Raw genomic sequence first — 25,600 nt, forward strand, 5'->3', positions numbered from 1 at the left:
TTGTTTTGTTGTGCTTGTCAGGAAGTGGTAAATACTAGTGTCCTACAGATGAGATGGGAAGTCCCAGAGACAAAAAGCTATTGGTTACCTGCGATGTGAGACTGCCTTTCACCTGGACTGATTCTGTATCAATGCTCACCAGTATTCTTCAGTATAGTCATAGATCTTGTGTGGTGTGCTTCTATCTGTAATGCACTCACCTTGAGAGAGCCAGTGTGCACATTCAATTTCACCTTCTTAGACAAGAGGTAGCCTACCTCTCACTGAAGAAAGTGTTTCTATGTGCTTAGCAGATGACATGGGGGAATGTGCTTAGCAGAGGACCTGGGGAATGTGCTTAGCAGATGACATGGGGAATGTGCTTAGCAGATGACATGGGGAATGTGCTTAGCAGATGACATGGGGAATGTGCTTAGCAGATGACATGGGGAATGTGCTTAGCAGAGGATCTGGGGAATGTGCTTAGCAGAGGACCTGGGGAATGTGCTTAGCAGAGGACCTGGGGAATGTGCTTAGCAGAGGACCTGGGGATGGTGTGATGAGTTATAGTGTATTCCGTGCATTTATAGTGGTTGGCTGGCCTGTGGCATTCAACCCTCTGTGCCCCCATAGATGATGCCAAACATAGTGAACCTCAATTGCTTCAGGTGTATTATAAACTGGAGTGGTTCGATCCCTGAATGCTGATTGGCTGAAAGCTGTGGTATAAGCAATAAGGCACAAGTGGGTGTGGTATATGGCCAATATACCATGGCTAAGGGCTGTTCTTATGCACAACGCAACATGGAGTGCCTGGATAAACCCCTTAGCCGTGCTATATTGGCCATATACCACAAACCCCAGAGGTGCCTTATTGCTATTATAAACTGGTTACAAACGTAATTAGAACAGGAAAAATAAATGTTTTGTCATACCCATGGTATACAGTCCCATATAACATGGGTTTCAGACAATAAGTATTCAGGTACTCTATAGGCCACATACCACACCTGCTCGGGCCTTATTGCTTAAATATAGGATAGGAAAGTAATGATATGAATAACACTGTGGTGGTCAAAATTGGAGCTTGCTATGGCTCACGGCATGTGCATTTATATGAATTAAAAATTGCAGAGTTAGCTTTCATTATTGCACATTATCGTGTACTGTGCATAGTACTACACTATTATATATGTTGGAAGTTATATTCATCATGCTAGGAGATACCGTTCCCTCTAGTTTGGTGGTCAATGTGTCAAAGAGGTGGTAAAAGGTATCATGGAATTATACACTGAGTATACCAAACATTAGGAACACCTTCCTAATATTGAGTTGCACTTCCTACCTTTTGCCCTCAGAACAGCCTCAAATGCCGGGGCATGGACTCTACAAAGTGTCAAAAGCATTCCACGGATTCTGGCCCATGTTGACTCCAATGTTTCCCACAGTTGTATCAAGTTTGCTGGATGTCATTTTGGGTGGTGGACCATTCTTGATACACAAGAGAAACTGTTGAGTGTGAAAAACCCAGCAGCATTGCAGTTCTTGACACAAACCGGTGCGTCTGGCACCTACTACCAATGTTCCCTCAAATATTTTCCACCGCTGAGCGCAAACTTGAACATTGTGAAAATTCTGTGCAACTTCCAACACGCGTTTACTGTGAACACTGAGGCTGTACCCACAAGTAACAGTTTTAACAGTGACCATGTAGGCTACTGTGGCTATTTGATCACAATGTAGGCCTACCAGAGTGGTCTTCCATCAAAAACAACGGAGAAAATGCATCCCGTAACATTTTAACACATAAATAAATAGCTGTTCTATCAGTCAGCCTACAGTAGCAGTCAATGTGTGGTGTTCAATGTAGATCTACATTCCATGAGACTAGAAAAAAAACATACAGGGCTTGACATTAGATGTTTGTCCACTTGTCCTTCAGACAAGGAGGTGGATGAAAATGCTGTTGTGTTGTTTGATGCAAGAAACCACTTATATAAAAATCATTATTATTGTCATAAGATTATTACAAAGAATCATACAAATTATGCTACCCTCTGCCTATTGGCTACTTAGCTTGTTCAAGCCTGTCTCAAAATAAAACACTGCCCCTTTAAGACAAAAAAAAGCTCTTTACCTGACTTGCCTTTCAAAGATGTTGAGAAATGTATACATTTTGTGCTCTTGTAGGACGCAATCACTCCCCAATTACTGACTACAAATTATCTATAACTGGGCTAATAAATTATCTATAACTAACTAGCAAAGATATGAACAAAATGTGCACATGTGGCTACATGCAGCTCTCACTTTGATCTCAAAACAAATGCATCTACTCACGACCGCTCATGCTGTAAACACAATCCAGTTCAAAGTAAATGGCACAGATCCATACATGCCAAGGGTTATGCGGTGCGATTTGTGATGGCGAAACACAAATCGCACCGCATTATTTCTGCCTCATGCACAAATTCATGTTGTTACTCCTATGAACAGAGAAAGTGAAATATTCCTTGACATTAAAAAATACCCAAGCCGCTAATAATAACAACAATGCAAGCCTATAGATACACTTTCCTACTCATTCATTACTGCTGCAGTGCTTGTTGTAGTGCTGAGTGGAAATAGGAAGAACGCAAATTTTATGGCTTATTAAAGTGTTGACAGTGCTGAGTAAGAACTTAAACATGAACTCACTCATAAAAACAGCAGCTCTTTGCTGTATGTAACGGATGTGAAATGGCTAGCTAGTTAGCGGGTACGCGCTAGTAGCGTTTCAATCAGTTACGTCACTTGCTCTGAAACCTATTAGTAGTGTTGCCCCTTGCTCTGCAAGGGCCACGGCTTTTGTGGAGCGATGGGTAACGACGCTTCGTGGGTGTCAGTTGTTGATGTGTGCAGAGGGTCCCTGGTTCGCGTCCGAGGTCGGGGCGAGGGGACGGTTTAAAGTTATACTGTTACATTTATTCGTTGACAGTCTCTCTAGTCATGGTTTTAAAAGTTTTGAAATCTCACAGTATAAACTTTGCTGTAGCTTTCTTTTATGCCTGCTACCTTACTGCAATCTGAGCAATCTGAATGGATGGCTATAATGCACTTGATTTGCTCTCAGGGCCCGCCGGGAAGGCAGAGTTTGTACCTTCAGACACATGAAATGTTCAAAATGGCAACAGTTCGCCTACCTGGCGCGCAACCTGAGATGAATAAAAGAAAAAAACACAATAGGAACACAAAGCTTTATCTTTGGGATTTTTACAGAAATGTTTGGCGATTGACGAGGAATGCACTGGAGATCGACCAGTCAATCGCGATCGACAGGTTGGTGACCACTGCTCAAGAAAGTATTTTGTGTTACTCTTGCCCATTCACCCTCTGAATGGTACACATACACAATTCATTTCTCAATTGTCTCAAGGCTTTTGTCACACAACAGGTGTAAACCTTACCTTGAGATGCTTACTTATAAGCCCTTAACCAACAATGCAGAGTTAAGAAAATATTGACTAAATAAACTAAACTACATGTAGGTGTATGCATAGATAATAAACAGCGAGTAGCAGCAGCAGCTTTAAAAAAGGGGGGAGGGGGGCACTCCGGTACCGCTTGCCGTGCGGTAGAGGAGAAAAAAGTCTATGACTAGGGTGGCTGGAGTCTTTGACAAGTTTCTGGGCCTTCCTCTGATACCTTCTGGTATAGAGGTCCTGGATGACAGGAAGCTTGGCCCCCGTCATGTACTGGGCCGTACGCACTACCCTCTGTAGCGCCTTGCGGTCGGATACCGAGCAGTTGCAATACCAGGCGGGGATGCAACCAGTCAGGATGCTCTCGATGGTGCAGCTGCAGAAGTTTTTGAGGATCTGAGGACCCATGCCAAATCTTTTCAGTGTCCTGGGGGGGAATAGGCATTGTCGTACCCGCTTCACGACTGTCTTGGTTTGTTTGGACCATGATAGTTTGTTGGTGATGTGGACACCAAGGAACTTGAAGCTCTACTACAGCCCTGTCGATGTGAATGGGGGCGTGCTCGGTCCTCCTTTTCCTGTAGTCCACAATCATCTCCTTTGTCTTGATCATGTTGAGGGAGAGGTTGTTGTCCTGGCAGTCTCTGACCTTCTCCCTATTGGCTGTCTCATCGTTGTCAGTGAATAGGTCTATAACCGTTGTGTCATCTGCAAACTTAATGATGGTGTTGAAGTCGTGCATGGCCACGCAGTCACGGGTGAACAGGGAGTACAGTGTTGAGGATCAGCATGGCATATGTGTTGTTGCTTACCCTTACCACCTGGGGGCGGCCCGTCAGGAAGTCCAGGATCCAGTTGCAGAGGGAGGTGTTTGGTCCTTAGCTTAGTGATGAGCTTTGAGGGCACTATGGTGTTGAACGCTGAGCTGTAGTCAATGAACAGCATTCTCACATAGGTGTTCCTTTTGGCCAGGTGGGAAAGGGCAGTGTGGAGTGCAATAGAGATTGCGTCATCTGTGAATCTGTTGGGGTGGTATGCAAATTGGAGTGGGTCTAGGGTTTCTGGGATGATGGTGTTGATGTGAGCCATGACTAGCCTTTCAAAGCACTTCATTACTACAGACATGAGTGCTACGAGTCGGTAGTCATTTAGGCAGGTTACCTTGGCGTTCTTGGGCACAGGCACTATGGTGGTCTGCTTGAAACATGTAGGTATTACAGACTCGGTCAGGGACAGGTTGAAAATGTCAGTGAAGCCACTTGCCAGTTGGTTAGTGCATGCTATGAGTACACGTCCTGATAATCCATCTGGCCTTGTGAATGGTGACCTGTTTAAAGGTTTTACTCACATCGTCTACAGAGAGCTTCATCACGCAGTTGTCCAGAACAGCTGGTGCTCTCATCCATGCTTCAGTGTTTCTTACCTTGAAGCACGCATAGAAGTTATTTAGCTCGCCTGTTTAATGGTTCGTTGGAGGGCATTGCGTGCTTTCTTATAAAAGTCTGGGTTAGAGTCCTACTCCTGTAAAGCGGCAGCTCTACCCTTTAGATCATTGCGGATGTTGCCTTTAATCCATGGCTTCTGATTGGGGTATGTACGTACAGTCTTCTTTTCATGGGCTGTGTCTCAATCCATAACATCCCCCTATATTGGCCTTCCGTATCTGCGGTGGAAGGTGGCCGAGCTACAGCGGTGTTTGTTAGACCATGAGACAGCTCGAAAATCGGTCTTCTCATGAAAATCTGTGTAGCGTCCGAACGGTTTGGCCTACTAATGTGACGACTTTATGGAAAGATGAGACTCTCACGAAAATGATGGTGTTCTCCGTTTTGCGCTACAACCCCCATATGTGTCACGGGACTCGTCTGAAGGCAACCCATACAAATTCATGGATATATGGAGGTAGTTTTGTGCCAACAAAAATAAGGGGTTAAATGTGTAAAAAAAAAATATATATATATATATTTCCTAGATATAGGACAGACACTTAAAAACCTTATTCCTTATGATTTATTTTTTGACTGTCTTTTCTGACAATTATGAATATGTTTTTCAATGCGTTTCTATGGGCTATAGTAGTAAAAGCCTAATTCAATATTTTATCAAATTATACTTTTTTCAATATACCTAAAGAAGTCCTAAAATTCAAAATCAAATAGCTAAATTATGACCTTCTTAAAACAATTCCATGTTAGCTTAATAGAACCCCCACCCCACCCCAACAGCTTCGACTTTTAGAGGTTAACCTGTCTCCTGCCCTTCATCTACACTGATTGAAGTGGATTTAACAAGTGACATCAATAAGGGATCATAGGTTTCACCTGGATTTACCTGATCAGTCCATGTCATGGAAAGAGCAGGAGTTCTTCATGTTTTGTACACTACTGTAGTATAGTACATAGGTCTAACTATAACGAAGGCCTTATAATAACTACCACCAGGAAATGAGTCAGGATCATTGTAAAATATGTCATTATAAACAATTTGATCTTTCATGTCTCATGACATCACAGCTGTTGAGGTTTGATTATAATAGTGTGTTATAATGGCAGAGAAATAGAGAACTGCACATTCAGAAAAAACAGATAGCGGTCTGAAGGTGATGGATATTGTTGCTAATTTTGGATGTTCATTCCTCAGGATTAGGCATATTAGTCAAAGATCATTGGCATGCTGTAATTTGAGTATAAGTAATCAGCGTTTCTAGAAGCCAATTTTATTATTGCAGGGAAAATGAAGGAGCAGTTTACCAGAAGCCAGTAATTACAGGACAACATTTGCATCAGCTGAGGCATTAGCTGAATAATGTGCTGTAATATTATCCCCAGTCATAGTGATACCCAAGGAATAGTCAATAAAAATCTCTAATGCACACATCATCTTTATATTAACAAACAAAGACGCATTATGGGTTTTCAACATAGACTCATGTCCTTGTACTAATATTCTGTAGTTTGTTAAAGGTCCAATGCAGCCATTTTTATCTCAATAGCAAATCATTTCTGGGCAACAATTAAGAAAAATAAACAAAAGTTCTTAGCGAAGAGCAACTTCTCAAGCAAGAATTCTGCTAGAATTGTCTGGGAGTGGTCTGAGTTGGGAGGGGAAAACTGAAAACCATCTGTTATTGGCAAAGAGGTTTGGAATAATAGATGGTGGTCTCTCTCCCGACAGAGATCATTGCAGTGCGGTCTGCATTTTTCATGCTGTTGTCCCTCAGATTATTTGTAAACATTCGCCTTTCTGCTTTGTATGCGTTAGCCTACCTATTGTATTAAAAGCACATATTTTTCGCATTATTCAGACACTGAACTTCAGTAGCCTCCTTCTCCTCACCTAATTAGTTGGGTGTGCGAGTTCAAGTGAGCCTAGTATGTGTGGTCTCATTGAAGCAGAGTAGGCTGCCTGCATGGGTGGAGAATCACGTACCAGTGAACTTAAATACGAAATGTATTTAAATATGATTAGACTGTAGTTTACAACAGTGTCTGTAAATAAATATTGATCATGGAAAGAAGTGTAGGGTGCTGAACCAACGTGAGTCGAGGTGCAATCAAAACATTTAATCATCATTGAAAAGGCACAACGTGCACATAGGTTAGACTACTATGGTGAGCGTTGCACCTTTTCATTTTCAATAAGTATTGATTAACCAATTATTTGTCTCTGCCTGCAATTCGTCCTCCTATATGCAAAACGTAACAAGTGTCGCTGTCATAATTCTTACTGCTTTAATTTCTGTAGCCATACGTGCGAGATCAGGTGCACGTGTGGTCGCAATTAAATAGAGTACTTTATAGCCTATGCATGGACGGAGAAGCATGGAGCAGTTATCTTTCCAAGGAATTGTACTTCCTAAATATGATTAGGCTATGGTTTACTACATAAAATATTGATCACCCATATTTCTCAATCTGAAAAAAATAGCTGAGACCATGGCTGGCAAGTGAGCTGTGTCACGCCTAAAATAACATTGCGGGACTGCTGTTGGGTTTTGGGACCAGTTCTAGAGTGTGGGAGTCAGACAGCCAGCAGGTGCTGCCGGGTGTGAAAAGCTGTGGGTGTGGGCGGGTGGGAGCGGGATGAAGAAATCAGTCCCATGCAGACCTCTAGTTTGGAATTCTCTTTCTTATTGGTTGATTAACTCATTTCCTGCCTGCTGATGTCACCAGGCAGGCCAAAACTCCATCCCACCAAAACAGGCTGAAATTTCAGGCAGTCTTTTCAAACAGCTCTTATACAAAAAGGGCATTATCATAATTTTCACAATTTCACAGTATTTTTCCAACCTCATAGTGTGAATACATAAAAAACACAGGAAAATCACATTGTTGACTGTACTGGGCCTTTAAATGTAGTCTATATGTGCTGTGAAGGTTAATCACTAATGCTCCAGCGATACATTCCAGTCATTTTGTAATGCAGAATATTTTAACAATCCATACAGAATAATGATCATGTTTTGGCCAAATTCACTTTCAGATCCATGATTGTACATAATGAATCAGTGATACCATTACAGTCACTCCCCCAAAAAACAGGGCAAAAAAAGTGGTTGGTAACTTTCAGCAAACATGTTCAAAACCCAGGCAGATCACCTGTGATACAAGTCAGTATTTGATGTCCATCCATGTCTGAGGACATTGCGAGATGACATGGAAACTGGCCACTAGGGGCAACAGTGAGCGCTCTTACCTTCAAGTAGGCTTTGGTTTTGCAAGGAGGTTGTGGACAGGTTTGTCTCTACCTCTGGTTCCAAAGATTGCATGTTCAAATCAATCAATAGAAAGTCATTTTTTATATTTTGGTTTTAAGCATATCCCAAACCTAAACTTTTACCTTAACCATTCTGAGTTAATGCCTAACCTTAAGAATTCGGAGTTAATGCCTGAACGTCTAATTATGACGTGAGACTGTGAGATCTTTTTCTCAAAATCATGTTTGAATCCCTAAGTGGCATTGAATCCAGAGTGTGGATGGAGTAAACAGCATTGAACCCCACTATCTTAGTCAAACTTGTTTTCCCTACATTAAGTGTAACTAAATGTAATCGAAAATGTAATCTACGTAATCCCCAAAAGTAATGGTTTATTATGAGAGGGCCATAAACAATAACTAGTAATACTCCAAAAAAGGTTAAAATCTCACCTTTCTGGTAGAAATAGTTATGAATTGCTGAGGTCAAGTCACTTTTGAGGACACAAGCTCAAGTACACAGTACAAATGTGATGGAAATATGAAATATTTGATATGATGTATTTCCTATTCAACAAAGCTATATGAATAAAGCTTGAAATTACTTCTATATTTTCTAAATTTATAAAATAACTAACTTTAATATTTCAGCTTCCTTAAAACTGTAAAATACATATTTGTATATTTTAGTGTTAGAGAAAATGTGCGGATTTTCTAAAGGTCTCTCTTGAACAAAAAGTCTGCCCCCGTTGCTGTGAACGTCTCACAGAACTCTAGCTTGGCTTCCTGAACTCGTTAGGACAAACAGAAAGTGTTTTTTGTTTAAAAGCTATGAATTATTTTAGATTACTGGCTATAAATCGTTACAATGTAAGGATTCCAAGCATATGCGTGGTTAGTGGCTGTGACATTTGGGTTCAGCAAGGAGTTGATGGACAGTCAGAAGAGTGAAAGAAACGGTAGGAGGGCCATCCCAGCTTCAAGTGGTGTCAGATTTCACATCTTGCTTCACACAGGCAGAAAAATACATATTCCTGTGTCCGTGAGAATCAGCACTACCACTCAATTCAAGCCATTTCGATCTATGGTGTCCACATAACGATTTATAAGCAAAAATATTGGTCGGAACTGATACCAAAACCACGCAGGTCCCCAAAACAGGGGACTTTACATTTAAATGATCTACATTATTGTCGCAATGACCATGACAAGCTTTTCTCATCTTAATCTTTTTGTATCTTTGTTCTCTGTCTCAATCCCATACTCATACTGCATAGTCCTTATGTAGAGCAAAGACTTCAAAGATATTAACTGTTCATACTACACAGTAGAATCTAGATCTCAGAGGAGCACTACACAGTATGATCCAGATCACAACGAGAGCTAGGCTTAGTGTTGTCAGAGCAGAATGTTCCCTATGATCATGTACAGGGATGTGTAATCCTGTTGAACCGGAGACCTAATTCTCCCCTGGGGTCTATGTCAGGCTCCAGTCAAACACTCCAGGGGAACTCAAGGGGCTCTGCTGTACTCTGCTCTGCCTGCTGTGGCTCATGAGTTTCATTTGCAACTATAGGTTATATTTTCAGAGGAGGCTGGTGGGAGGGGCTATGGGAGGATGGGCTCATTGTAATGGCTGGAATGAAATCAATGGAACGGTATCAAACACATCAAACATATGGAAACCACATGTTTGACTCCGTTCCATTAATTCCATTCCAGTCATTACAATGATACCCATCCTCCAAAAGCTCCCCCCACTAGCCTCCACTGTCCCAGACATACACAGCCAACCCTGTTCTCTTAAGATGTCTTGATATGTTGAGACATAATTGAGATATCTTGTGACATTTTGAGACATAAAGAATTGAAGATGAAAGCATGGTGAGGATTGGGTATGGACTCCCTTTCATTCCAGTTTCTCTTTGGCACTAGAGAGAGACCTTGAGTCACACATAATGTACCTGTAAGCAGGTAAACAATGCTAAAAGGTTGTATTTAGACTAGAGCATCCGTCCGTTATGATTTCTCCCTCAAATAAATTCAAGGTGTACAATCCCCGACCGGACTGGGAATTGGAAATTTGACCATTCGTTGTTTAGCCTGCAGAAATGGACATGGTAGTCAGCCTTACACCATGTTCCCTATCTTCTGTTCGATTAAAAAGGGTAATATTTTCCTGTGGAGAATACATTTGGCCTTTACTTTGAACATAAAAAAGTATTTTACATTGATTCAACCCAGAATATTTGTAAATTATCTTCATGGATTGAATAAATTGTTTAGAAATGGCACACGTTTAAGGGCATTTGAGTTGGCTGCTTTTATTTTAATCTTGCGTATTTGGCCAACCACGTATCGAGCCAGGTCATTCACTCAAAACCCTGTTATCTGACTGTTATTCCACTGGGAGCTAGCACAAGTGTTCAGGTCTTCGGTAAGGTTACTCGTTTCACAAGTGTAGTTTATCGAACCATCTCCGCTACACTTCCTTACCTGAAAATATAGTATCTGAGTAGATATTGTCCATTGACGCATGTCTCATGTTGCACATAGTGTTGCACCTATTGACGTGTATAGCCTATTGTTGAGAGGAAATGCTTTTTTCTTCAGAGCTGAATATTGGAGGTGATAGATGTTTCTGTTGCTTTCTCTTCTGCTTCATGATAATGGTTGTACCAGATATTCATCAGGCCAGGAAGACAGCTCTTAGGATGTGGTCCTGCGCTGTTAAATAAATTATTCAGCCGTTATGTTAGAAGCGGCACATTGAAATCACACAGGAAATATGATCAATGATGATGACAAACTCTCTGGATGTCTATCCTACAGAAAGCAAAGAACATTATGATTGATTCACAGTTTCTTTTGTTATAAAATACATGTACTGTATGATAGGAATGTATGGGAGGTAAATGAGATAATACTGCCTCTCTAATTGTTCAGAACAGTGATATTTAGACCAAGATCCCCAAGCCAACCATAATTCCTGAAATAATTCAATACATTGATTATGCCTCAAAGGCTATCTTTATCATGCAGTCATACAGTAGAGTTGTCTATCCAATATGGCAGCGTGTCAGTCTTCATCTGTGGCTGTGTTTTTCGTCAATCAAATTTACTTTTTTATTGTGCCTCTATCTAACCCAAACTTTTAAAAAGTGTAGAGGGCAGGAATATATTTTATACATTGAAATGCTAAGTCCGATGCATTACAAAGTATGGTGGAAAATTATTTAGGGGCTATCAATGTTTTTGATCCCTTGTTGAAACACTCCTCCCAAAACCAATGTGCCTGTTCAATGTGTAAACTGATGTTTTTAAACTGTAGTGCTCTGTGTTTTATGTTGTAAATGTTTTTAAACTGTAGTGCTCTGTGTTTTATGTTGTAAATGTTTTTAAACTGTAGTGCTCTGTGTTTTATGTTGTAAATGTTTTTAAACTGTAGTGCTCTGTGTTTTATGTTGTAAATGTTTTTAAACTGTAGTGCACTGTGTTTTATGTTGTAAATGTTTTTAAACTGTAGTTGTAACGTCCTGACCAGAGTTCTTATGTGTTTTGCTTGTTTAGTGTTGGTCAGGACGTGAGCTGGGTGGGAATTCTATGTTGTGTGTCTAGTTAGTCTGTTTCTGTGTCCAGCCTAATATGGTTCTCAATCAGAGACAGCTGTCAATCGTTGTCCCTGATTGAGAATCATATATAGGTGGCTTGTTTTGTGTTGGGGATTGTGGGTGGTTGTTTCCTGTCTTTGTGTTTTGTCTGCACCAGCTAGGACTGTGACGGTTAGTTTGTTTTGTCATTTTGTATAGTGTCATGTTTTGTGTTTATTAAATAATGGAAAATTACCACGCTGCACATTGGTCCTCAGATCCTTCTCGCCTCTCCTCGTCTGAGGAGGAGGACGACGACTTAGACTGCCGTTACAGTAGTGCTCTGTGTTTTATGTTGTAAATGTTTGAAACTTTCTGTGCTCCATTTCTGTCCAGGTCTCTCTTGCAATATATATTTTTATCTCAATGAGACTAACCTGGTAAAATAAAGGTAAAATAAATATATTTTTACAGATGTAGAACATTTTATATTATCAAAATGTGAAAAGTAAATTCACAGCAAATGAAAAGCCTTAGTAGGTGGAGGGGTTTGAGGATTATTTTAAAATGGTGTTTGCTGAAAGCAGTGACTGAGTGTTCAGGCTGCACAATTGAGATAATTATGAATTTTGAGAGATTCTTGATCCTCTGGTAAACTAATAAAACAGGAGACAACAATTCCCATTCTAATTGTCCTCTCAAAAACAATGAGAAACATAAAGTTTGAACAATCTAACTATTGTGCATCAAGGTTTGGGTTAACAAGTGCTTAAGAGTGAATATCCAACTCATGGAGCTAATTGCGATGCAGATTAGATGATTTGTCACCAACAGCTCCCTTTGCCAAATTTATGCAAGGCTGTTTAATACGCCCAGAGTGTGATCACAGCTGTAGGGGTTGTTTTTGAATTGCGGTGGAATTTGCATCACTTGCCTTTGCAACCATGAAAAACACTTTAAAATGACAAATAGTTACACGTCATACATGTTTTTGTTTTATATTGAACTTTTATTAAATGATCAAACATAATGAAAGTCCTTTATTCTGCAAGACGTTATGTTTATGTATGGTTTAAGGATCTTAGATTTGAGCATCTGTGGCCTTCATTTAAGAATATCCTCAATTCTGTAAAATGTGTCATTGTTATTAGTCATTGGTGTTACCACTACTGGTGGCACAATGTTATCATAACATTAAGCTGCCAGTTGACTTATGTATCTACCCAAATACATTTGAAATAAAAAGACAAATGAAGTAATTTTTCCAAAATGCCATGCTAAAATGCCACCGCAATTCAAGAAGGAACCATAGATCATGTTGTCCTAATGAATAACATAATTAATTGCCGCAAATGGTGTTGATGAAACACTTGAATAATGTGTTGATGAAACACCGGTATATCCCCCTCGTGGAGCTAATTGCGATGCAGATTAGATTGTTTAATAATAATATATGGGATTTAACAGACACTTTTATCCAAAGCAACTTGCAGTCATGCGTGCATAAGTTTTTTCATATGGTTGGCCCTGGGAATTGAAGCCACAATCCTGGTGTTACAAGTGCCATGTTCTACCAACTGAGCCATACAGGACCACACAGGTTTTTGTCACCAAAAGCTCCTTTTGCCAAATTTATACAAGACTGTTTCATACACCTTGAATGGAATCACAGCCATAGATAATCGTGTCCTAATGGTACTGAATATCTACCCCATTCAATATACACTGTAATTATATGACAATATTTTAGGTTGACAATAGTTCTATTACACCATTTTTGATATATCACATGCCTTTCTTTGATGTTCCTGCATTAGTCAAATCAGGATTATGCATCTACTGCCATTCACTCCAATGAGATTGTTTTGGATTTCTCCCTGCACAATATGGCTGCCATTTACACCCCATTCTGGAACTTTGAGGGTTTATGACATAGCCCTTCTAGTAATTTAATAGGATCTCTATGGGCAAAACTAAGTACATTCTAGAACTCTGTCAGACAGACAGTCTCTATTCCGACTTAATTCATGTCTGTCAGATTCCAGCTTTTCCTTGATAGCTCGAGGACCCCAATGTGCTGGCATCTGTCTACCAACGTGCTTGAAGATTCACTGGATCTCTTTTTGGAGACAGACAGAGACAGAGACAGACAGAGAGAGACAGAGACAGACAGACAGAGACAGAGACAGAGACAGAGACAGACACAGAGACAGAGACAGAGAGAGAGAGAGACAGAGAGAGAGATTCAGTAATGTGCATCAAGATGTAGCACCATAATAAGAAATTACCTCGAATAGGTAGGAGAGATCCAAGGAAGATATAACACTTTAATATGCAGCACAGTGGAACATAGTAAGGTGAACTCTAACTCTCCCTGTCATCTGAAATATATTAGATTATACATATTCATGACTGGGGAAAAAGACACTTTGATACACTCACACACATGCCAAATGAACATAGTTGGGATTCTTTAAGCGAGAACACCTGTCAAACACGCTATAGGCATCCCTTAAATTGTTTGACTGTTTACGGCATAGTGTGTCTAACTGTTAAAACCTGTTACGGCTAGGGGTTCCGCTAGCGGAACGTTTCGACAACATCCGGTGAAATTGCAGAGCACCAAATTCAAAATAAAATATTAGAAATATTTAACTTTCATACAATCACAAGTGCAATAGACCAAATTAAATTTGAACTTCTTGTTAATCCAGCCACCGTGTCAGATTTCAAAAAGGCTTTACGGCGAAAGCAAACCATGCGATTATCTGAGGACAGCACCCCATCATACAAACACATGACAATCATATTTCAACCCGCCAGGCGCAACACAAAACTCAGAAATAACAATATAATTCATGCCTTTGAAGATCATCTTCTGTTGGCACTCCAATATGTCCCATAAACATCACAAATGGTCCTTTTGTTTGATAAATTCCGTCGTTATATCTCCAAAATGTCAATTTATTTGGTGTGTTTGATTCACAAAAACACCGGTTACAACTCGCCCAACATGACTACAGATTATCTAATAAGTTACCTGTAAACTTTGTCCAAACATTTCAAACAACTTTCCTAATCCAACTTTAGGTATTTTAAAACGTAAATAATCGATACAATTTAAGACGGGATAAACTGTGTTCAATAGCGGATAAAATGAAAGTGGAGCGAGCACAAGGTCACGCGCCCCAAACAAAACCAGTCCACTTGGCTATACACCCAGAAAGGACATCTAGTGACATCTAGTGGAAGCCATGGGAACTGCAACCAGATGCCTCAGAAATCTAGATTCACATAGAAAATCAATTGAAAACACAGTCACCTGAACAACAACAAAAATCCTGGATGGTTTGTCCTCGGGTTTCGCCTGCCAAATAAGTTGTGTTATACTCACAGAAATAATTTTAACAGTTTTAGAAACTTTAGTGTTTTCTATCCAAATCTACCATTTATATGCAATATCCTAGCTTCAGGAACTGAGTAGCAGGCAGTTTACTTCGGGCAAGCTTTTCATCCGGATGTGAAAACACCGCCCCCTAGCCCGAAGAGGTTTTAAGTACTTGTTTCTAAAGCACTACCCTCAGCAGGGACGTTAACAACCGGATGCATCCGATTTTCAAGGGAAATGGAAAGAGCCTGTGACGCGGCTTCCGCTTTTGGACTTAACAGAGCAAAGCAACGCTTGATCTTATCCCCTCCTCCACATCATTTACTGGATTGGTTGAACAGTGCAGAAGAGAACCTCCCCCAACAGTTTTTTTTCTTCTCGTCAGGACCAGAAAGAAAGAAACGCTGCTGTCAACCCAGAGACATTTTCACATTTGACATGTAATAATGTAGGTAATTTAACAGACGCTTTTATCCAAAGTGACTTACAGTCAAGCATGCATACATTTTTCACGTATTGGTGGGCCCGGGACTCAAACCCACTGGCCTGGCGTTGCAAGAGCCATGCTATGTAGATGCTACTTATTACCTTGGTTTTTACAGACATAACAGTGCAAGGCTTATTAGTGACAGTAACAGTTTGCTGCCTCCACATTGTGCTTTAAAAATAGAAGGCCATTACTGTACATTCAGAACGTATCCATGTTAGGTTTGCACAATATATTAAATAACTATCAGTATTTCAATGGTTATTGGTAACATTGTTTTCTATAGAACCAATATGACAAAAGGATGGATGTCCTTGTGTTTATTGTTGTTAAATTTAATGGCTCATATTCAATGGTTTTTAAAATCTGCGGCTCATAGGCAGTTCAAATCAGTATTTTTTTCAAGAGAACAACTAGTCAATCCTTTCCAAATTCTGTATTCACAAAGGGCCTTCTTGCTCGTACCATCTCAGCTGGCTCTTTTAAATATTAAAAAAGTTAGATATCTGTGTGAGACCTGCCTGCCTGCGGCCTGAGGTCACCTGCCTACTTTACTACATCCCCTGGAGAAGGCAGGTGTCACCAAGCCAGCCAGAGCATATGGAATCAGCAGATGTTAGGGATTAAAGGGTACATAGTGGCTGGTGTCAGCAGGTGTTGGAGAGTATGAGTAAGAATTCTGATTTCACTTAGCAGTGGGTTGCTCCTTTCAGAGTCAGAAAGGTTGGTGAGCAGGACGAGGAGATCACAATTCTCCATGTTCAACGCTTCTCAGCTTGGCCTCTGTAAGTGTGTGTACGTGGAGAGGAGGTGATTAAAAGTGTTTTTCTCGGTACCTCAGCATAATTTCATTTTTGCTAAAATGATCTTATGTGAATCCCTGGCACAATAAAATTGTCACAGTGTTTAGAAATAATTATATAGATAAGTTTCACTCCGAAGTAGGAAAGCTCTCTAAACCCTTTTCAGTTTGGTACATAAAGGCAGTTTAAAATTGTGGTGTTTGCTACAGCCTCAACACTCCTATAACCAGACACTAGCTTTGCTGAATCAAATTCACAACATCATGGCGTTTTCAAAGCGGCACACACTGGAAATGTCTCATTAGGAGCTCAGTTTAGCTCCTTTACGTGAGACTGTTGAAACGAGTGAGTTTGTGGGAACAAGACAGCACTGGCAGTGTGTTCCAATCCGAAGAATCTCCCTAGCACATGTGATACAATCAAACGGATTCTGTCATGTTTGAAAGAGCCATGTAGTTCAATCTGAATCAACCTATCTGAATCAACCACATTACTGGGACTTTCCTGTCAGTCTGGGAAACGCACGATCAGCGATGTCTGATAAATCCATTCGACTGAAACCTAAGTATTACCGACATTAGATCTGAATGTAGGTCCTAGTACCTTGACATAAAGCAACATCAGTGTTTTTCAGAGGGCATTGATGACTGTAAAGGATAAAGGACTGACGAAAAATGGAGGAATCATGAAGCCAAGATGTTTAATATGCAGGAAAGACATCAAGGAAACCCAACTACAGTAGCTGGAAACATAAATCAGACCATAATGAGTTGATTACTCTACAGCCAGACTCTTGAAATGTCATGTGGTTCCTTCTTCACACAGGGAACTGCATAGCCTGAACCGGAGCCAACATTCCAGACTTTGTAAGCTTGGCTTTCTTTGTGGAGACACAATGTACAGTTCTCCCCAAAATATCATTACACACACTAACAGTTAGGGCCACAAGCAGCGCATTTCAATCAAACGCGATTTGCAGCATTTATGGTGTGTCGTCCCCAATGGTTAAACAAAATTACATTTTGGCTACACAACTCGGTACAGTAGATTCCCCTCACAGGTGCTTCTACTTTGTGTGTGTTCTGTGGACACAGGTAGTTTGTAAAAATGTATACTGCATAGTATGACAGAGGCATTGATTGAATCCAGCCCAAAGAGTCATACTGTACGCACCCTCAGCGGGGCCAGAGAAACCAGAAGCTTTCGGTTTTCAGGGGAAAAGCAGAGAAGAGGCAAAGCCTGGAAACCGGTGAATTCAACCCTGCTCAGGTTATACAGTACGTGCTCCAGTATGTCCAGAATTCCTCTCATGAGCATTGTTTTACCCTTACAAGCTGTATGCTATAGGCTTAGTTTGAGTTGCTTTACTTTGCTTTCACTATTCATTTTTGCCTTGGTATTATAACTATCATCCTACACAGAGGCTTAAGGCCTGAATGGAATGTAGAATAGAAGCATCATTCTGCTGTAGAATTTCTGGAGTTTTAGAAGGAACAAAGCCTTTCAGGTTCATCTGCAACTGAGACAAATACAGTAGCACATTACACAACCATGCCATCCCCCACCCTCAACCAAAAGCCTCCTGCTAGGAAGCTCTGGCAACAGGATGCACTTTACCCCCGTTTTCCTCACACCTTTTGTTTCTCATAGAAGTGTAGAAATAGATGGAGCTACATTACTCTAGATCAGAACTGCTGAGGACAAGAGGAGGGGGTGGCTGTCCTAGTGAGAGATCACCCCACCCCCTGCTGCTTGTCTTCCTATCTTTCCCTTGCCCAGGTCTCCCTAGTATTGTTCTACAAGAGTGGCGCAGGGCGCGGGTTGATAATTCATATTTCTGCTGAGCATTAATTTGCCAGTGACAGAGTGGTATCCCCAGAGAGGACAGGTGACAGCTTCATTTCCATCTCCTGTTTCGTGGCTCTACGCCTTTTACTCAACTCTCTCAAGTGCTATAAAATTTATCAAGCAAGAAATCACTGTTCGGTGCAGTGGGTTCCCAACTCATGACTGTCTCACTCAAACAGGTTATGTATGCTTGACCTGACAGCTCATGTCAACTACTCCTCTCACCATTTAGACACTAGAAAAAACTTTGATTATGATGACCAGTCGGAAGGTATGCTTAGTGACTGAATTATCCTGATTACGCTGTCACAGATCTCGGTTCACATTATATTACAAATAAATAAGCTGCATTTGATGGCACAGTGGAAGCAAGGAGAACCAAGGAGAACCAAGGAGAACCAAAGAGACACTATGGGCGTCCAATAAAGAAAACAAATAGGCTACCATTTGAACCCAGGTCTTCTCTGTCAATGATAAGGATGTTGAGGAAGGTTGTTTAACCTTTCTGTTGAAGTTCTGTTTGTATACCTAATCATTTATTCTCAAATACCTTTTCCTACAGAAATCACAAAGTATGAGGGGGATGAGTTGAGAAAAGATGGTGACGTGAAGAAATACCTCGATGTCATCAGTAACAAAAACATCAAGCTCTTGGAAAGAGTACTAATCCCAGTTCAACAGTACCCAAAGGTAAGACAACCCAACACCGTTATGTTTGATCTCTTTTTATTATTCAATTAAAACCACAAACAAATAAAGAATGTCTTAAAAAATACAAAATGCTCATTTGTTAGAAACTCTATACAACATCAACATACTGTAGAGTCTTGACAGTGGATGAAGACACAGTTGGAGTTGGGACCATATTGGCCATCTTGGGGGCTAAGAGTAAATAATTACTGATGCCAAGAGTGCGGACCTCTTCACCCCATGTTGTGGTCAATACATCTGACTGTACTGTGAGAATGACTGGCCAGTGTGTGTGTGCATGTGTGTGCATGTGTGTGTGTGTGTGTGTGTGTGTGTGTGTGTGTGTGTGTGTGTGTGTGTGTGTGTGTGTGTGTGTGTGTGTGTGTGTGTGTGTGTGTGTGTGTGTGTGTGTGTGTGTGTGTGTGTGTGTGTGTTGATGATCACATTGCAGCCCTCTGTTCGGGGGAGTGGGACAGTGTGGGGAAAGCTCCAGGGTTTGATCAACCTTGTCTAGCCCCAGATGGTGGGTGTTAGGCATGGCGAGGGGAGCATATGATTGCATCTAACTCATATGGGATCAGGGTGGTTCCTGCCTGTTTCCCTCCCCGCTATCTGATACAGAAAAATAGAGCTAATTGACTGGGAGACTGGGAGACATGTTAAGGCTAGCTAGGGCTAATAATTAATTAGTCATCATCATATTTGTTTGTCGCTTATTGTATGCTCACCCACAGTCATTATCAGTGTGCTGCTGAAAGTGCTTCTCTTTATAGATAATGTTGAGAATCGATGTATGCGCATTATAGTTTTAATCCATTGACATGCATTTATTGTGTATTCAGCTGTAGGGGAGAGTGGGGTAATTTGAGCCAAAGGGGTAAATTAAGCCACCCATGTTTCAAGGAAACCATACACAAAATGTATAATTTGACAAAATATTTAGGAAGAGGTCATCATTTCATGGAGTTTGTGAAGGAAAAAGTGGTAAGCAAGTTCAAAAAACAGATTTTCACCAAGTCAAATTAATTAATTGTGTTGAATTAATTGTGTGTCAATCTTGGTGGGGCAAAAAAGATTATTTTTTAGATGCATGCCAACGAAGCCACTACACAACTCTAAACAACACATTAATTGCACTATAACTGACAAATGGTGCCCACAAACGTTTAGGGTCTACATAAAGCTGTCCCCAGAGTGGAACTTTGAAATTGACAGCGACATAATTCAGAACATGGGCCGTTCTTACAGTTTTCTCCCTGTACACCAAGTCCGAACCGAAAGATAAATAACGGGGTCACATAAGCAGACAATGAAAGCTCTTACAATATACAATAATTACATTTCTCTAAAACAGGCTATAGGCTACATGTGCACTACCAATTCAGAACAGTAGGCTATATGCCTATTCGTTCAGCACTTTTAAAATGGACATCGGCATAATTCAGAACATGGGCCGTTCTTACAGTATTCTCCCTGTACACCAAGTCCGAACAGTAGGCTAAATTAACAGGGGAACATAAGCAGGCAATGAAAGCTGTTACAATATTTGATGATTACATTTCTCTAAAACAAGCTAAAGGCTACATGCGCACCACTAAGTCAGAACAGTAGGCAAAATTAAGAGGGGAAAATATACCAAATTATTAGGGTGAGACACATTATTTATTTATTTACCTTTATTTAACTAGGCAAGTCAGTTAAGAACAAATTCTTATTTTCAATGATGGCCTAGGAACAGTGGGTTAACTGCCTTGTTCAGGGGCAGAATGACAGATTTTTACTTTGTCAGCTCTGGGATTCGATCTTACAACCTTTTGGTTACAAGGCTAACGCTCTAGCCACTAGGTTACCTGTCGCCCCATAGGCTACTAACTGCTTACTACACAACATACACTTAATATTACTTTCTTAGCTACAGTATACATGTCTCCCTGGCATATTACATCACTTATGCAGCAGCATACTAGACATACTTTTGGACTCACCCTTGTTGTGCTGTGCTCACTTGAACAGGAAGTTGGCACGATGGTCCTTTTTGTGGGCAAACTTCTCAATTACTTTGTCATCAAAGTCTGGCATTCTCTGGATGAAGTCATGCTGGATTGACAGCATGGCCAATGCATTTAACCTTTTCTGGCCCATGGAGTTACGTGTGAAGGCTTTTATCCTTTTAAGGGTAGAAAAGTTTCTCTCTAAACTTTGTGGTTGAAGAGAGACCATCTCAGACATGGCCTTCTGCAGGTTGTTCTCGTAGATGGATTTCAATAAAGAAAGTGCTGTCTTTCCAGTGTGCAGCTCAGGATGCCGGTAGAGAGTGGACAGCTCCATTTTCATCTTCTCCTGGTTGCCCACAGGCCATAGCTTGGAAGCACACTGGAGTTCTGCAGTCGGAAAAGAATGTACATACTGGGGGAAAAATGAGCTGTCCACCAACGTTGCTGCAATTAAGTGGTCACTTTCAGAAAACCTTTCTTGCACATGAGCAGCGATTGTGTCGCGTGCCTCCATCACGGGTGCAGTGTTAAGTTTTCTCCGCCTTAGTTCAGTGGCAACAACATGTCCTTTGGCAAGTGCATCAGTTTGCTCGCAAATGTTTTGAATGTTCACCTTGAAGTTGTTGATTGCGCCGGCGATTCCTGCTGCATCAATGGTTCGTTTCTGCATTATGTTGTACAAAACATCCACCTCTGACATGACCAAGGAAAAGAACTCTAGCAGTTGCAGAAATGTGGGATCCTTGAGTTTCATGGACAGGCCATAAGCCTCGCTAATGGTGATCTCATCCCATCCAGGCTGCGTGTGGATGTCCTCCATGCACTGGGCCAGTGCCCCACGGTCCTCCCACACAGCATTGACGGTTCTGCTTTTGAAGTTACATCATGTACCCGGTGGCCTGGGGACCCGTCTGTTCGTTGATTCCGCGAGAGCGGAGAGTCTTTTGGGTGAGCCCGTGAAAAAGATGGAAAAGGATAATAGGTCTGCAAAAAAAAACATTTTAAGCATGCTCACTCTACCAGCACAAAGTTGCTGAAGTGTTAGATTCAGTTGGTGTGCGTAACAGTGCACAAATTGCACGTTTGGGTAAGTCTCCTTCAGTAGCGTTTGGACACTACATACATTAATCAATCAATCAAATGTATTTATTAAGCCCTTCTTACACAAAGTGCTATATAGAAACCCAGCCTAAAACCCCAAACAGCAAGCAATGCAGGTGTAGAAGCCCGGTGGCTAGGAAAAACTCCCTAGAAAGGCCAGAATCTAGGAAGAAACCTAGAGAGGAACCAGGCTATGAGGGGTGGCCAGTCCTCTTCTGGCTGTGCCGGGTGGAGATTATAACAGAACATGGCCAAGATGTTCAAATGTTCATAGATGACCAGCAGGGTCAAATAATAATAAATCACAGTGGTTCTAGAGGGTGCAACAGGTCAGCACCTCAGGAGTAAATGTCAGTTGGCTTTTCATAGCCGATCATTCAAATTATCTCTACCACTCCTGCTGTCTCCAGAGAGTTGAAAACAGCAAATAGCACGTCCGGTGAACAGGTCAGGGTTCCATAGCCGCAGGCAGAACAGTTAAAACTGAAGCAGCAGCACGACCAGGTGGACTGGGGACAGCAAGGATACATCAGGCCAGGTAGTCCTGATGCATGGTCCTAGGGCTCAGCTCCTCTGAGAGAAAGAAAGAAAGAAAGAAAGAAAGAAAGAAAGAAAGAAAGAAAGAAAGAAAGAAAGAAAGAAAGAAAGAAAGAAAGAAAGAAAGAAAGAAAGAAAGAAAGAAAGAGAGAGAGAATTAGAGAGAGCATACTTAAATTCACACAGGACACCAGATAAGACAGTAGAAATACTCCAGACATAACAGACTGACCCTAGCCACCTGACACACAAACTATTGCAGCATAAATACTGGAGGCTGAGACAGGTGGGGTCGGGAGACACTGTGGCCCCGTCCGATGACAGGGCCAAACAGGCAGGATATAATCCCAAGTTATGTTTTCAAAACTGTAATGTTTACATTAATTCTGAAATATATGTAGATATCTTTGTTTGCAAGAGTACTATATTTCTCTTGATGGAGTGAAAAATATTATTTTTTTACCCCATTCTCCCCTATATTTATTATTATTATTGGGGAGGCCTCTGGGTAGAATAATGTCTTATTCATGCTATGGTCTATAGAAACATAGAATAATTAAAGTAAAACCCTGAAAACTGTGATTGCCATCAGAAAGTAAGTTAGGATTTTGATGTTTGATTTATTTTGTTATTTTGTGCCCCTGTGAGTTTCTGACAAAGAGATATCAGTGTAGTTATATTGCACCACTGTGTTTAACCAAACTTTCCAATCCTGCCCTACTTTTCATCTGTAGCTCAGCTCACTGGAATGTGTTGAAATTAGGCCATCTTCTTTTGTGAAATTCATAGATTTGTACCATGGCAACTGTACATGCTGCACAATATCAATACTCCATCCCCGGGGTGTCAAACAAATTTTTCCCAGGGGGGTGCATTCGGTCTTCAACGAGGTCCGGAGGGCCACACTGTCTCAATTGATTATATTTTTTCGCTGTCAAAATGTGCAAAACATTGTCCTCTATCCATCGTTTTGGGGAATTTTCTATGCTCCCTGACTGTCTAGCTTTCATTTAGTTGATTATTAGCGAGCTGGACACAGTCAAAAAACTGTATGAATGTAGGTCAATTATAATTTCCACACAATTTTGAATTGGTTTCAGTCATTTTAATCCTCCTGCTGTGTTCAGGTCGAATTGGACCGATTTACAAGTTCTCTCTCTGAAAAATGTAGTTCATTTAATCTGATTGTCATAAGGTTCCATGACTTTGTCCACCCAGGGCATCTGAACACACAAAATATATTTTGATGATTTTCATTACATTTTGGGTGTTTTATTTAACTTTTGTACACCTGTGGTGTTCCCGGTCAAAAATGGCCGGTCATTTGAAAAAAATAGGTGAGACTACAATTAGTGTATAAAATTGAGTTCAGGCACATGCCCATTCATCAGATGGACACACTTCCTCTCCCAGATCCCCAGACACAGGCTAGTGCTTCTCGTTCGCCCACAGAGTACCGTTGTTCAGTGGTGCTCAGGGCCCTTGAGGCGAAGGCGAAGGCGACGGGCCTCTCAATGCTATTCTGCAGCTATGAGAGGACAGCTCCTAGTGCTCCAGCTGAGGCGTCACAGGTGACAATGGTGGGGCAGACGTGGTTAAAGTGAGCCAAAACTTGCGCTGGCTCTTTATTGAGTCTGAGCAGGCTGCCGTCCAGGCTCGTCCTTCTTGAGGAGCTGGCACAGGGGCGCTGTGGTCTGAGAGTAGTGGGTCAGAAACCGGAGGTAGTAGGCTGTCATGCCCAAGAATGAGGCCACCTGAGAGGCTGAGGTCAGTTCCGGGATGCGGAGGATGGCTTCAATGTTCGACATGAGTGGGGCAATGCATTTGGCCGACAGGCGGAAACTCACAAACTCGACGGCTGAAGCTGCAAAAGGTGCACTTTCCACCGTTCAGGGTCAGGTTGTTCCGCAGTAGAGCACTGAATACTCTTTGGAGTCAATGGTCATGGATGTGGAGGTCAGGGCTGTGGACCATAATGTCATCCAGATAGACTGCCACCCTGGGTATTCCAGTGAGGATGGTGCTCATCACCTTCTGGAAGCAGCTGGGGGCGGAGCTAAGTCCTAAAGCCATGCGTGTATATCTGAACACACCAGCATGACAAAGGCTGTGAGGTCTCTGCTGGTTGGGTGGAGGGGCACCTAAAGATAACCCTGACGCAGGTCGAGCTTCGTGAAGACCGTGGAGCCATGAAATTGTGCGGTCAGCTCCTCAGCTGTAGGCAAGGGGTAGTTATCCGGGACAACAGTCTTGTACACAGCACTGAGATCCACACAGGTCCGGATTCCACCTGACGTTTTGGTTGTGATGACCAAGTTTGAAATCCAGTAACTTGGTGGATAGCTGACCCACTGTCATCTCTCAGTGTGAACTCCAAGCTTAAGAAGAGGTCGAGGATCAGGAGGTTGGCACCCCGCTTTGCAACGTGAAATGTGAATGATGGCACGTGCTTGGCGCTGTAGTGCCCTGGGACCTGGAGGGTGCCTGCAATGTCTATCTTGGCTCTCCCATACCCACACAGGGCAGTGGAGGGCCCAGCTGCACAGTGCATGTCTTGAAGGACACATGGTTAGTGGAGACGGTTCGGATTTCAGTGTGTTCATGTTGAGAGCAAGATGAAAATAAGGGCCTGTTCTGGGTGGAACTAGCAGCTGGGGCAGAACGACACACTTTAGCAAAGTGATTGTATTTTGAACAGTTCTTGCATATTTTCCCACGGGCTGGGCAGTTTGAAGCCCTTGAATTGTGAGAGCTAGCCCCACAGTTGCCACTGCTACTTCGGTTTGTTTGTCTGTGTGCCTGCTGCACAGGCATGCTGGTGTCTGTGTCCATGCAGCTATCGACGTGGGAGGGCGTGCGCAGCGTGTGATCGTTGTAGTGCGCATGCTCGGGCTGAAGCTGCTGTGTGAGAATGGCTGGGGGCCAAGTGTATCCTGCAGAGCTGTCTGTTAACATAGAGCATTCCAAAGCTGCTTCAACGTGGAGTGCTATTTTAATAGCTCCATCAAGTTGTAAATTATCCGATTC

General features: G+C 41.7%; 1 protein-coding gene across 2 annotated transcripts in view; it reads left to right on the top strand.

Annotated features, from left to right (window-relative positions):
* The window catches only part of LOC120045690 (KH domain-containing, RNA-binding, signal transduction-associated protein 2-like), a 124,500-nt gene that overhangs the window by 11,028 nt on the left and 87,872 nt on the right, over positions 1-25,600 (top strand). For both annotated transcript variants that reach the window (XM_038990632.1, XM_038990633.1), the window contains exon 2: positions 18,814-18,941. In XM_038990632.1, the coding sequence (XP_038846560.1) occupies positions 18,814-18,941 (128 nt within the window). The remainder of the gene's footprint in view (positions 1-18,813; positions 18,942-25,600) is intronic.

This window comes from Salvelinus namaycush, chromosome 4 (genome assembly GCF_016432855.1).
Source record: "Salvelinus namaycush isolate Seneca chromosome 4, SaNama_1.0, whole genome shotgun sequence".
Taxonomy (NCBI): domain Eukaryota; kingdom Metazoa; phylum Chordata; class Actinopteri; order Salmoniformes; family Salmonidae; genus Salvelinus; species Salvelinus namaycush.